Source organism: Acinonyx jubatus, chromosome E4 (assembly GCF_027475565.1).
Source record: "Acinonyx jubatus isolate Ajub_Pintada_27869175 chromosome E4, VMU_Ajub_asm_v1.0, whole genome shotgun sequence".
Taxonomy (NCBI): Eukaryota; Metazoa; Chordata; class Mammalia; order Carnivora; family Felidae; genus Acinonyx; species Acinonyx jubatus.
The window spans coordinates 38,218,196-38,233,386 of record NC_069395.1 but is presented as its reverse complement, the minus strand read 5'-3'; the positions used below and the strand labels follow the sequence as shown (position 1 = coordinate 38,233,386).

Here is a 15,191-nt window from a genome sequence, read left to right as displayed (position 1 = left end):
TGACTTTGAAATAAATAAGAGCTCTTAACTTATACTGAAACCTTATGTTAGTTATCAAAAATATTATCACAGGGGTGCCTGGGTGGGTCAGTCGGTTGAGCACCCAACTTTGGCTCAGGTCATGATCTCAGGTTCGAGCCCCGCGTCGGGCTCTGTGCTGACAGCTCAGAGCCTGGAGTCTGCTTCAGATTCTGTGTCTCCCTTTCTCTCTGCCCCTCCCCCACTCATGCTCTGCCTCTCTCTGTCTCAGAAATAAATAAATATTAAAAACAAAAATTTAAAAAAATATATTATCACATTAAACAGCACTATAATTCCTTAAATTGTTCCTCGTGTAACTTAACATGTACTTAACAGATCCAGACAAACATAAATATAGACATACCAATATTCAGTTTCCTCAACAAAGCATTTAATTAAATTTGTATCAAATATATAAAATAAAATTTTCATATGTATAAACATGTTACCTCCTGGACATCTTCTGGATTTCTTCGAGAAACAACCTAAAACAAAACATACACAGAAATATCTCATCATTACCAAAATTTAAGATTTCAAATTTGTATAACTACTTTCAACAGTATTTGTATAAATAATTCAATTTGTTTAAAAGAAAAGAAATGCCATATTTTATCACTTAGCTATATATATCTTATATATATCACTTATATCACTCAGCTATATAATAACTTCACCATCTGAAACACGCTACAAAATTAAGAAAAAGGCAGCTAACAAAAAACCCACACACTAAAGTTCATGCATTACATTCGTAAGAGAACGTACATTCGTAAGAGAACTCTTACTTGACATAATTCTAACAAGCTAGTCTATCCCCCTTCTGAGCCTACATATAAGGTAAAAGCAAAAAAACCAGCGGGTACCCACACAAAGCGTACAAGAGACGGCTCTGTATTACTTGTTATAACTGTATGTGAATCTGCAATTAGCTCAATAAATAATTTCAACTTAAAAAAAAAGCAGCCACAATGGCCAGACACACCAATATCTGTGAGAAGTAATCACTGACCATATAATGATGAAGAAAAAAACAAAAGTAACTTATAAAACATTATAATCCTATCAGGGTTTTCAGGGACAAATAATCCTATCAATATTCCCTGAGCAAAGAGAAAGAGGGAGGATTCTTTCATATTTTTCTAATTATAAAAACCAAAAAGTCTAACACCATTTAGAAAGATTTCCGCACTGGGGCACCTGAGTGGCTCAGTCAGTCAGGTGTCTGACTTCGGCTCAGGTCATGATCTCACAGCTCATTGAGTTCGAGCCCCGTGTAGGGCTCTGGGCTGACAGCTCAGAGCCTGGAGCCTGCTTCAGATTCTGTGTCTCCCTCTCTCTCTGCCCCACCAGAGCTTGTGCTCTGTCTCTCTGTGTCTCTCAAAAATGAATTAACATTAATAGATAGATAGATAGATAGATAGATAAATTTAAAAAAGATTTCCTCACAAAACTTAAAAAAAGAAGGCTGGGTGTTTAAATCATCAAATAGCATTTTAGTGGGAAAAACTGACATTTGATACATAATACCATCTAGGCAAATGTAAAATTCATGTACATTCATTGATGCTACAATATGCATCTTGCAAAGACAAGAAGAAAACATCAGACACATTAAAACAGTTGCCTATGGATGAGAGAAAGAAAAAAGTCTTTGATGACTGGTCACGATACCACGAACTGAAGATGATGATCAACTCAACACTACTCCTGAGGTCCAAAACAAAAAATATATATATACTATTTAAAGTCAGCCAGGGTGGCTCAGTTACCACCTGGGTAGCTCAGTCAGTAAGTATCTGACTCTTGATTTCAGCTCAGGTCATGATCTCACACTTTGTGAGATCTAGCCCCACAACCAGCTCTGCACTGACAGATTCTCTCTTTCCCTCTCTCTCTGGCCCTCCCTGGCTCATAGTCTCCAAATAAATAAACCAACTTTAAAAAAAAAAAAGGAAAACAAGGGGTGCCTGGGTGGCTCAGCTGGTTGAGCGGCCGACTTTGGCTCAGGTCATGATCTCACAGTCTGTGAGTTTGAGCCCCGCATCAGGCTATGTGTTGGCAGCTCAGAGCCTGGAGCCTGCTTTGGATTCTGTGTCTCCCTCTCTCTCTGCTCCTCCCCTGCTTGTGCTCTATCTCTCTCTGTCTCTCAAAAATAAATAAATGTTAAAAAAAAATTTTTTTTAAAAAGGAAAATGAACAAACTGAGCCTTCAGACCCATACTTTTATAACTTTTAATGCTGTATTAGCAATTATCTCAACAAGTAGTATCAACTCTAAAAAATACCGTAAATTCTCTCTGATATAGGTTGCTAACTAGCATTTAGTAACTTTTTTCTGGGTGAATTTCAGTATTTTGTCATAAAATTCAGCCAATAAATTCCACAGAAGATGGAATTTAAAGTGGTGATTCCTTCTGTTTAAAGTTCATAAATTTCCACTGCAAGCGTTACCTATCATGGGTAAGATGCTAGACATATATCTTGAAAAGCCTCTTGCTACAGAGAATTCTATCCCCAAGTCATCTTCAAAATCATGACCCTAAAGCAGCGCTTCACAAACCGTGCTGTACGGAATATCAACATTCTTTAAAATCAGTGCTCTTAAAGGAAGAGCTTAATGACAATTTCAGCTTACCTTTATTTAAAAAAGAAATGTTTTTTACAGCAGAATTTCTAAAGGCCTTTAATATATTATTATGCCTAGTAAATCTCCAAAAGGAAAATAAAACAGTATTTCCCCAGGTCATCTATCCACTCCACTTTTTATTTTTATCATGTTATTTGTTGTTATTTTATTTACTTAGTGCAACATCCACTAAATTTGGAATACATTTGGGAAATGTCGCTGTAATATCTGTAGTCTATCTGCCCCTGTTAATGCCAACAGCAAATTCTGAATTTAGGAAAACAAATAAGGGCTTACAGTGAAGGTAACTGTCTCCTATTGTGCTAAGAAATTAAATCCTTTACTTCATTTAATCATCCCAACAACCCTGCCTGGCAGGACAAGATAACCAAGCCCAAGAGCATCACTAATACTAAACATATTAATCAGTTACAGGCAGGACTGGATCTCAGAGCCATGATTCCAAACAAAGTAGTCCTTCCAGGACATAACCAAATCAGCCCTCCTAAAGATTAAAATTCCAAGTTTGCAAGTAATATTCCTGATGCCTATTAGGTAAATCCATTTTGTCTTTTACAGAGAAATGTAAGTCAACCAAAAAACAGCAGCCGAAGAAGTGCTTTGGCAGAAGAGAAGGCGCTAAGAAAGGGGTTTGAATACAGGCTCTAGTACTAGCCACTAACTGCTTTTTTACCAGTTGGGTAATAAACCAAAGAAAAAGCAACCTTAAAACGAGCCCTCTTGCCTATCTTTAAAACAAAGACCTGAGGTTAGGGCTTGGCCTAGCTCAGGACCATAATAATCAACAGATCATACAGTAATTAGGTCCTCTGTATCCATTTCACAGTGTTAATTTATTTTATATAAATGATAAATTATTTCATACAAATATAAAATATAAATATATAAATTTTATAAAAATATAAATATGTATTTATATCAATATAAAATATAAAAATAATTTATTTTATATAAATTATTTTATATAAAATTTATTTTATCTTACTTTTGAATAAGTATTACCAAGTTTCCTTAAAAGTCAAGTCTAAAATACTCATTTATCTAATTACCATCAAAATTATGATTTGAAATCACTCTCTTAACTCAGACCTACACAAAAGAATTGTCTTCTTCATGAGATTGATAGTTCCTAGAAAACAAAGCTACAAAAATTATTCGAACATATTATATCGCCTACAAAAAAAATGATCACAAAATAAGTCCCTTTAGAACCAAGTAGGAATGAGTCAAATATAAATTTTAAGAAGCTACTTTTATGAGCAACTTATTACAGTCAAATCTGATGGCTGTTCAGCTACTAGTTTGGTAATAGCAGAGCTAAGAAGACAAAGGGTTTACAAAAGTAACATTCTTTTTAAAACTTAGTGTCAAGATACAAATAATCAAACATGGAAAAAAAAGAGAGAGAGAGAGAGAGGGACATGCCCACTCTCCATTTCTCAAAGATATGACTCTCCAAATGTAGGATGGGAATAATTGGATATACAAAAATGTAAGGTTACACTATAGTGAACATTTCCCATCGTGCCCATTAGGTAAACCAAATGGCACATTCATCAATGTAATGCACGCAATCCTGACTTTCAGACATTTGAGTTTCACAAAATCCATACTTTCATATAAATATACTGACACCTTTAAACTGCATTTCATACACACACACACACACACACACACACACACACACACACCCTGGCAAGAAGAGGAGATACCTCAAAGTGCCCAACTCACGCAGTCCTCTTACCAAACTCAACCTTCCCTCCCACCCCGTCACCTGCATCTCAGTTCCTCTCTCCCTTTTTTCCCTGCAGAGCTGCAGGTGTCACTGGTTGGCAAGAATATTTGGGTTGGTTAATCACCTGCCAACCAGGTAGTCTGGACCCAAGAGACAGCACCTGCACAAACCATAATTAGACACTTTACGACACTGTTTAGTTCTCTGGAATGAAAGAACTCCCATATAAGATAGAGACGTCAATGGGAAAAAAATTTAGGCATTCTACTTTCTAACAAGTTTTTACAAAAGTAATATGTTGAAAGGAATTATTGCTTTCTACATCATTAAAATCCCAAAATCTAAAGAGAGAATAAAGAAACTACAACAGCAAGTTACTTTTGGATACTCAATAAATGTTAAAGTTGTTTTTCTCACTTCAAATTTTACCAACCATTATAGCACCACTCTAAGGTAAACTATTTTCCAAAGTTCAAGGAAAATCAAAACGCTTACTGTTAAAGTTTGCAGTTTAACATAAAATCTTAATGTGAACTCAAATGCCCAAGCATATAAGTTGTCAATAAACAAAATGAAAACAGAATTTTAAAACCTGCTTACTAAAGTTTTTGGTATGTGAGATGGTTTCCTATTAAACAATATTAAGAGTCAAAAACAAAGGTAGAATGAAACATTACTCTAGGAAAAAACTGAACAACTTAAGAGCCATGAGTTTTCAAAATGTCTAATCATAAATACATTTTTCAATAAATTAATCTTCCCCCACCCCCATGACTACTCCATTTACTGAAAATATTTCCAGAGTAAGCCCACACCAATTATTTCTTCAAGAAACTTTCAGGGAGCTACTTACTGATCTAACAACTGGTAATGAGTGGTAATTCTCACCACTTTAACACTAGACATTTGTAATAATGTAAACAGTTAATTAAGGGTTTAAAATTTAGTAGGCTTGTATTTCCTTACAGTGGCTTCAGTTATTACTTGCAATGTTTATGAATATGCATTACTTTCAAAATAAAAAGCTAACAAAACCAAAAATTAAATCTGCTGCCTCCCATATACAAAAACTCCACAGTGACTATCATAATTAAAAGACTGAATGCTTTCCAAGTTCAGGAACAAGGGAAGGATGTCCACTCTCATCACTCCTATTCGACCTAGTACTACAAGTCCTTGCAAGAATAAGACAAGAAAAAGAAATAAAGGACATACAGACTAGAAGGAAAAAATAGAACTGCCCCTTTTGCCAAACATGTATTGTCTATGTAGGAAAAGATGAAAACTCTACCAAAAACTCCTAAGCTAATAAGTAACTTTGAAAAGGTCATAGATATAAGGTCAACACAAAAATGAACTCAAATGTCTTTATACCAGCAATGAAAAAATGAAAACCAAATTTTTATTTTTTTCTCCAACCACATTTTATTTTTTTATATTAAATATAATTTATTGTCAAATTGGTTTCCATACAACACCCAGTGCTCATCCCAACAGGTACCCTCCTCAATGCCAATCACCCACTTTCTCCTCTCCCCCACTCCCCATCAACCCTCAGTTTGTTCTCAGTACTTAAGAGTCTCTTATGAAAACCAAATTTTTAATACCACTTACAATAGCTACAAAAAGATGAAATACTGGGGAATATATTTAACAATAATGTCCAGAATCTGTATACGGTCAACATAAAATGTTGAAAGAAATCAAAGAACATCTAAATTAATGGCATGACATACTGTGTTCATTTGCAAATTTACAGATTCAACAGAGTAAAGATTCAATTCTCCCAAAAACTGACCCATAGATTTAATGGAATTCTAATAAAAATCCCATTAGGATTTCCTATAGATATAGACAACCTGATCTAAAATTGATATAGAAAAGCAAAGGAACTAGAATAGTCAAAACTATTTTGAAAAAGAATAAAGTTGGAGGAATTCTACTCCCTAATTTTAAGACTTACTATAAAGATAAACCTACCATAATCAAGACAGTGTGGTATAGAACAAAATAGAGAATCCAGAAACAGATCCACATATATAATGCTGACATTTTTGACAGAGATGCAATTTAAAAAAAGAAAAAAGGCTACTCTCTTAAACACTGTTTTGTTGCAATTGAACATACATGTGCAAAAATGAACCTCTGCCTAAACCTCACACCTTATACAAAAATAAACTCAAAATGAATCATAGAGCTAAATGCAAAATGCAAAACAATTTTCTAGAATGAAACACTGGGGAAAAAATTGTGACCTGGGGGTATTAAAGAATTTTTAGATCAAACACTAAAAGCACACTTCATACGAGAAAAAAAAAATTATAAACGAGAATTTACCAAAATTAAAACTTTTGGCTTTGTGAAAGACACTGTTAAGAGTGAAAAGATACACTCTTTTCACTCATTACAAAAAGATTTGTAATCACATAGCTGACAACAAACTTACATCCAGAACAACTAAAGAATCTCAAAATTCAACAGTTAGAAAACAAACCCAATGAAAAAATGGGAAAAGACAGCCTCAAAAGGTTAAATACTGGCCGATTCTATTTATACAACACCCTCAGAAAGACAGAAGTAGAGAGGTAGAGAGCACATCAGTGGTCACCAAAGGGCTAAGAGGTGGGGAGACAAGTGTGAAAAAGAGATAGCATGAGGGAGTGTTTGGGGATGTGGAACTGTTCTGTTTCCTGATGATGGTGGTGGATATTTGAATCTATATGTGTAAAGATTCACAGAAGTATATATAACAAGTCAATTTTACTGTATATCAGTTTAAAAAGGAACACTTAGAAAAACAATGCCTCTTTCCAGGCCTCTCTCAAGTTCCTGCAGTATCTCCCAGCTAGGCAGCAAGAACACAAAGTTAAAAAGGCAGCCCACCCTCAGGGGAGGAAGCAAGCAAGTACAATATGACAAAGGCTTTCATGGAGGAACATATAACACACATGGGGTTCTACACCTAAGAAAGGCTTCCTGGAGAGCACAGGGCAAGAGCTGACACTTCAGATGAGCAGGGATGCCAACACAAAAGAGAACTTTCCAGACGGAGGAAACAGCATCTAACAGAGAGGTAAGGAGCGGGGGGGGGGGGGGGGGGGGGGAATACAAATAATTCCTTTCCCTAGCACAAGCAGGCCATATACAAGAATATGGTCAGGAATTGAAAGCAGGTTCCTTCCAAGCAATACAACTAGTGTTTCAATTTGATGCCTTAGAAATGGCGATCTTCAGACTCAAATCAAGCTAAGTACTTCTTCCCTTCATTCCCTACTCCCTTTTTTGTTCACATTATCACAGTTACTGTATTTTCCATGTACCCATCAGTTTTGCCAAACTACAGTAAGGCCCTGTGGGGACACATAGGTCTCCCCATACATACACCCATAGAATCTAATGAAATGTGTTTTATAACATAGGTAGTCAACAGCACAGCACTGGGATAAAAGCACTGTGACTCAGGCCAGTCTACTAGGCTCAAATCTAGACTCCACCCCTGGCTAGTCATGTGACCCTGGGCAAGTTACTTAACCTCTCTGGGCCCCAATTTCCTCACTGATAACGTGAGAATAATAATAGCATCTACTCATTGGGCTGCTGTGGAAAATGTCCCAATTTATATAAAACGCTTAGAACAGTGCTCGACTCATAGTAAGCATCATGTGTTTGCTCTTAATACTCAACAAATGTTAGCAACATAAAATGAGGACTTACATATTCTCAGTCTGAAAACAAACCTAAATTGCTTTAAGTATGCACAAGACTTGCACACTGAAAATTAGAAAATGTCGCTTAAAGAGCTACATAAATGGAAGATACATGGATCAGAAGATTCAATATTGCTAAGATATCAATATCGCTAAGATATCTTCTTCTGTAGAAGCTGATCTACATTCTCAAAGTACGCCAATCAAAATCTGGGTAGGCATGTTTATAGAATTTGCCAAACTGATTCTAAACTTTATACAGAAATGCAAACAATCTAGAACAGCCAAGACAATTTTGAGAAAGAGAACCTACTTTCAAGACTTAGTTTAAAGCCACAGTAAACAAGGTTGTATGCCATCAAGAAAAAAAGAAAGCATACGTCTAAACAAAGACTTATATACAAATGGTCGTGATAACTATACTCATAATAGCCAAAAACTGGAAACAACCCAACTCAACAGGAGAATGGATTCACTGTAGTATAACCATACAATGGAGTATCGGTCAGCAATAAAAAAGAGTAAAAACAACAACAGAGATGAATCTCAAGTACTCATGCTAAGTTACGAAGTCAAACCAAAAAACAAAGTGCATACTGTATGATTCCATTTATATCAAATTCTAGAAAATACAACCTGATCTACAGTGACAGAAAAATGACCAGTGGTTCCCTAGGGACAGGGGGTGGGGAGGGGGGAACCAAATGCAAAGAGGCCTGGGGGAACTTGTGCGGAGATGACCATGGCAGTGGTGACACAACTATATACATTGGTCCAAACTCATCAAATTGTACAAATAAAACTGGTGAATCTGATTGCACATAAATTGTGCTTCAATTCAAAATATAGACATAAGGCAACAACGCGTTTTAAAAATAAAAGTATAGTAGGATGCCTAGATGGCTCATTTAAGCGTCCGGCTCTTGATTTTGGCTTAGGTCAGGATCTCATGGTTGCGAGATCAAGTCCTGGGCCAGTTCCATGCTGAACATGGAGCCCGCTTGGGATTCTCTTTTTCCCCTCCCTTTCCGCTCTTCCCCATGCAGGCATGCACTCTCTCTCTCTCAAAATAAATAAACAAAAACAGTAATTTTTAAAAATTAAAATGAAAGCATACCTTTTGCTTTCCATACTCGCAGAAGAATACAGGCAAGAATTTGCCATTCATTTAATGCGGTTGAGAAATCTGCATTACAGTATGAGTTTTGTTAACATAGCATGGTGAAACAACCAAAAACACTGGTAATGGTTCTTGTAGATCTGTGTCTTCTTTAAGTAAAGAACCAAGGAAATCTCTAAAACAACTTTCCAATTCTTAATAGAAATATTTATTCTAGATAAAAATTGATAAACAACACAGAACTTACCTAGGAAACCTGTTAGCCAGCGTGTGACTGGCCATAAGGTTAGTCAAGCCTGCTAGGTTCCAGAGAAATGCAAAACTAAGCACAAAGGAGTCTTAAAAAGATGAGAGAGCTCCTATGCTACCTAAAACTTAACAACGGTACTTACTTCCCATGATTCTAATTCTACTTCTACATAAAGAACGCTATAAGGATCAAGAATATAGGGACTGCTTCCTAAAGCTAGAAGAAAATCAATAGTAGGAAACACAGAAGACATCCCTAATCTTTAGCTCATGAAGTTGTCTCAGGGGAGCACTACTTACTTGGTTAATTCTCCTGAGGAAAGATGTTTTTCTCCTTAAGTCTCACAAAATAATAAATATTTTACTTGTTTTATAATATTACACATACTTTTTCTAAAAAGTATATCTCCATGATGACCCTCAAGCCTTAAAATGAAAAAAGCAAAACAGAAGCCAAAAATGAGGAAATAGCCATTTACAAGGAGAAAAAAACAGTGTAAGCAATTTCCAGTTCAAATAACCATGGCAATATGTAGCATGCATATCATAGAGATTTGGTTAGTTCTAAGGAAATGTGCTACTTCATGTTCTAATTTATGTTGTCATACATTAGCTGTTGGTCATAAAAATTAGTTCACAGCTTAAGAAAAGATACTTAAGATGTAAATGAGGTTAACCTTTCCTTCTGCGAAGTAAGACTACAAGTAATAATCATACCCAGTGTTTCCTATTTGAGTTCCACACACATACACAGCTTCAGGGCTTTATGGGCTCTGTCCCTCCCATTCACCCCTCTGCCTACCACGCCCTCTGCTTTTCTCTCACCTGTCTGGATTCTTCCCATCCTTCACCACCTATCTTAATTCTTCTCCTTCTCCCTTGAGCCAGAGCAACCTCTCTCTATCTTCTGAAATCCCACAGCTCTTTTCTGCAGTCTCTTAAAGCATTTAACATTCTCTCTTGTACTGCTTTAAGTCCAGTTTACTCTCTTCTATGAATATCCTTGAAAGGAAGGGACATGCTTTATTCAGTCTTGTATTCCTCATAGCACTTAGTGCCTCAAACCAAACATGTATTGATTGGATGTGCTGCCTAGAATGCTGAGGAAAACATTCCACCGATTTCTTTTCAACACTGTGTGCCATACACTGCCTCAGGTGATGTAAAAGGAAACAAATACCAGTGATGGAGACCTACTGTCAATCTACTAAGAGACACTGACATGTAACCAGGTTAATACAATATAATTGAGGTACATGTTATCATAAGGGATGAGTAGGGTGCTGTGAAGGAAACACTATGTATGTTAAAGATTGTTCTAATTCCACAAACTACATTAGGAAAGTAGATTTTGAAGGGCCCAATTACCAGAAACGTTTCAGAAGTGGTAATTCTAAGGGTCCCTTAATTTTAGTCTTAAAAAATTTCTTAACCTGAAACTAACACTCCGCCAATATAACAACCTTACTTGCATAACTGGAAGTAACAAATTTCCTTCTATCTTCAGTATAACCCTCTGAGATAACCAGGCCTGGTCTTATCTTTAAACAAATTTGCTCCTCCCATCTTCTCACATTTGTCTGAATTGTGCACCATTTCCATAAACCACGTACCACTCTCATGAGCCAAACTCTGTTTATCTAAATACACCTAACCTTTACAGTTCTCAAATCCTACTTCCTGTGCTAACACAGAGGACTATGCCATCCTCCAAATGTATATTTAGCATTACTACTGTCTGTACCTCTCTTTTCTAACAATTAATGACAATAATAAAGTTAATTCTTAACTTTTTATATAACTTGGACTTAAGCAGAACTAGACTGAAATCCCAAATGTGCACCTATCTTATGATGTAAAATTGGTCAAGTTGTGAAACTTCCTTGAAACTCAGTTTCCTCATCATTAAAATTAGAATTCCATTGGGTAATATGTTCAAAATGCCTAATATACACACATATTCACACATACATACATTACATACATTCGGACTTATTTTTGTTACTCTTCTTTTCCAAGCAGGGAGATGCAAACTCTCTTTAAAACCCACCGCAAAAGCAATGATGAACAAAGTGGGTACTAAAAATTGCTTAGCTGATGTAAAGAAGCCTCACAACTTTTAAATATGCCCTCAAAACAACTCACACAAGACACACACACACACACACACACACACACACACACACACACACCCCGGTAAAATTTCCCCTATGTCACCTAATGAACACCATGAAAAACTCAGATGCAAAATGACACAACCAGATACAGAGGTCCTAGGCTGGTAACCCTAACACCGACATCCTTCTCAAGAATCTGTCTGCCTCAGTACAAACCTGACACTGTATAAAAGGTCAAGAGAAGAAATATATTTTATTATGTAAGTTAATTTTTCAATCTACACTATCCCTGGGAAGCAAGCAAAACCACTTCTGCAGATTTCAGCCTCAGAAGAGAAAGTCCTAATGGGATAGGGTCTGAGTCATCCATTTAAAACCATCAACGCCTGCCCCACCCTGGAACGAGGGCACTACCGCGACCTTCTACAGCACCGTCTCGAGCATCCAACACTCAGCACCCACCCCAGCCTTCCTGAAGTCCCCACCTCCGACGCGGGTCCAGGCACTAGGAGCACCCAGTCCCACCCCAGGCTCTGACCCAGGGTCAGGTACCCCCACACCAGGGCACATACCCTGGTCCCTCACGCCCCAACTCAGGATTCTACCCGCGCCTGACACCGGCACTCACCCGGGCGGTGACCTTATACACCGTGTAGCCCCTTGGATGTCGCTGGGGCTCGGTGACAGTGTAGAAACGGGCCAGGTCGGCACCCCGCTCCCGGGGAGAGGTCATCCTCCCGCCGCCTCTGCCGCCGCCGCCGGCCGGGGACCATCAGGACAACCCGGCGCCGCCGCGGTCCGGGATCCCCAAACAGCCGCGAAGCGGCGAGGGGGCGGCGGCTCCACGGCTGCCCTCCGCCGCTCGGCTTGTGCTTCCGGCTCGGCAGAGAAGCTTCCGGGTCAGGCCTTTTCCAGAGTCCTGGGGGAAGGGAACTCCGCGCAGGACGCTGGCCCCTGTCCCGGCCGGGGCCTGGCATCAGGGATCAGGTGGTCGCACTACCTCTCTCTTGTCACCGTGGATACCTGAGGTTTCAACAACGAAGTCTCTGTGCGCTAGCTCTTGACACCTTCTAGATTTTTCTGAGTGCTGTTAGAGCCACGACACACAGGTGAGATCCCGGTCCTCCACACCCTCGGCCAACCTGTGTACAAACTTATATGCAGTCGTTAAGGGACGGAGGGATGGTCCAGCCTAGCGTCGTCTTTCCTTCCCTACTCACGGCCGATCATTTTGCATACCCACAACAACATCTGAACTGTCACAGACATAACTGCTCCTTTTTTCTAAGACAAATCCCGTCCACCCGTGCACCTTTCAACGTCCACAGCGGCCCGCAACCCTATGTCTATCTTAAAATTCATCCCCTCGGATGCTAAAACCTGGAACCTGCGTCTAACTGGAAAAAAAAAAAAATCACACGACCTCTAAAAGCTACTATGAAGATAGAGTTTCCCATTCAATTGGTTGCTATCCAGTGCTTGGCAATTCTTTACCTTGCCTTGATCAGGATTTTCTTATTCCCCATAACATTTATTCCAGGTCTTTGCCATTCACCTCAACCCTCTGTTCCTCCTAGTCTTGCCCATCTACCGTTTGTCCCTGCCTTTCTTTCAGAAGAAGGGGGAGGAGTCCTCAGTACCAACCCCTTCATCTTCTCACATTTCTGTTCTAGTATGAGACATGGACACATCCCTTCCACACTATTTACTTATTTATTTTTATGTTTATTTATTTTTGAGAGAGAGAGAGAGAGAGAGAGACAGAGTGCAAGCAGGGGAGGAGCCGAGAGAGAGGGAGACGCAGAATCTGAAGCAGGCTCCAGGCTCTGAGCAGTCAGCACAGAGCCCGCGGGGTTCAAACTCATGGGCTGTGAGATCATGACCTGAGCTGAGGTTGGAGGCTTAACTGACTGAGCCACCTAGGCACCCCTCCCTTCCTTTACTTTTAAAGACTAATCACTCTACCTCTGTGCTGAAACCCATCCCCTTCGGCAGACCTAAAGACATTGTTCGTTCCATCAGTGACATCTCAACTCTGCTTTCTATACCTTTAATCTTTTTCTCACCACTGGCTCCTCTGTGTCCCAACCTACATATGCCCAAATGTATCTATCATTCATTTATTAAACCTGAATTCCCCTACTTTGTGCCAGACATCATGCTGATAGGCACTGGAGTTACAAAGAGAGTCCCTGCTGTCAAGTACCATCTAGTGGGAAAAAACAGAGAATAATTAAAACATATTGTTGTAAGTACCATGACAGATGTATATGTGGAGTGCTGTAGAGCACATCAAACTCAGAGTAAAGGGTTTTCCGTTACAGGGGAAACTGTGACTGAATCTTGAAAGACAGAGAGGAATTAGCCAGGCTGAGATGAGAAAAAAGGACATCCTCACAGTTGCCTCTTCTCCTCCTTTCTCCTTCCCTGTATTGTAAAAATTGCCTAAGTTGTTTTTTAAGTAATCTGCATCAGTATTCACACATCCCACATTTATACATTCAGGGATATCACACGTTCATTACCATATTCACTTCAATCGGCCTTCACTACTCTACTCCTACTAAGAAACGGCTTTGAAAAAAAATCTGATGACCACATTTGCCCAATATTTTCAGAGTTTGAACATTTCTGACCATTTCCACCTTTTCAAAACTCCTCTGTGTCCTTAGTATATGAGTCAGCATTCCCTTTGCTTTTTCTTTTACACTCTGAGTCATTCACTCCTTTTCAGCCTCTTTTGCTGATTTCTCCTTTTAAGAAGGTTCAGTGTTGGAGTACCTGGGTGGCTCAGTCAGTTGAGCATCCAACTCTTGATTTCAGCTCAGGTTATGATCCCAGGGCCATGGGATCGAGCCCTGCCTCCAGCTCCAAGCTGAGTGTGGAGCCTGCTTGGGATTTACAAATAGCAACTTAACATGAATCATTGCCATAAATATAAAACCTAAAACTATAAAAGTTCTAGAAGGAAACACAGGAAAGAATCTTTGTAACTTTGGATTAGGCAAATGATTCTTAGGAAACAAAAAGTGAATTACAAGAGAAAAAAACTAATAAATGGGACTTCATCAAAATTAAAAATTTCTTCATTGTGAAAGATATCATTAAAGAACAAGCCACAGATTGGGAAAAATATTTACAAAACATGTATCTGATAAAGGATTTGTATCCAAAATATATAAAGAGCTTCTATAATTCAATAGTAAAAAAGAACCAATTCAACTGTTTTAACACGCAAAAGATCTAAATATCCATTTCACCAAAAATGATATAATGAGGGCAAATAAGCACATTGTACTACCTTATTCATCTTTAAGGAAACTGCTTTTATTTTTTTTAATATGAAATTTATTGTCAAATTGGTTTCCATACAACACCCAGTGCTCATCCCAACAGATGCCTTCCTCAATGCCCATCACCCACTTACCCCTCCTTCCCACTCCCTATCAATCCTCAGTTTATTCTCAGTTTTTAAGAGTCTCTTATGGTTTGCCTCCTTCCCTAACTTTTTTTTCCCCTTCCCCTCCCCCATGGTCTTCTGTTAAGTTTCTCAGGATCCACATAAGAGTGAAAACGTAAGGTATCTGTCTTT

The 15,191-nt window shown here is 38.4% G+C and overlaps 1 protein-coding gene across 13 annotated transcripts in view; it reads right to left on the bottom strand.

Moving 5' to 3' along the window:
• Positions 1–12,500, bottom strand: part of RPS6KC1 (ribosomal protein S6 kinase C1) — a 318,908-nt gene extending 306,408 nt beyond the window's left edge. For 6 of the 13 annotated variants that reach the window (XM_053208746.1, XM_027074460.2, XM_053208750.1 and 3 more), the window contains exons 1-2: positions 12,228–12,498; positions 471–506 (exon numbers count right to left, since the gene is read on the bottom strand). In XM_053208746.1, coding sequence (XP_053064721.1) covers positions 471–506; positions 12,228–12,332 — 141 coding nt within the window. In that variant the 5' untranslated portion in view covers positions 12,333–12,498. Of the gene's footprint in view, positions 1–470; positions 507–12,227 lie in introns of all 13 variants that reach the window. The other 7 variants (XM_053208752.1, XM_027074461.2, XM_053208747.1 and 4 more) reach the window with 4 other exon arrangements.
• Positions 12,501–15,191: the final 2,691 nt, after the last annotated feature.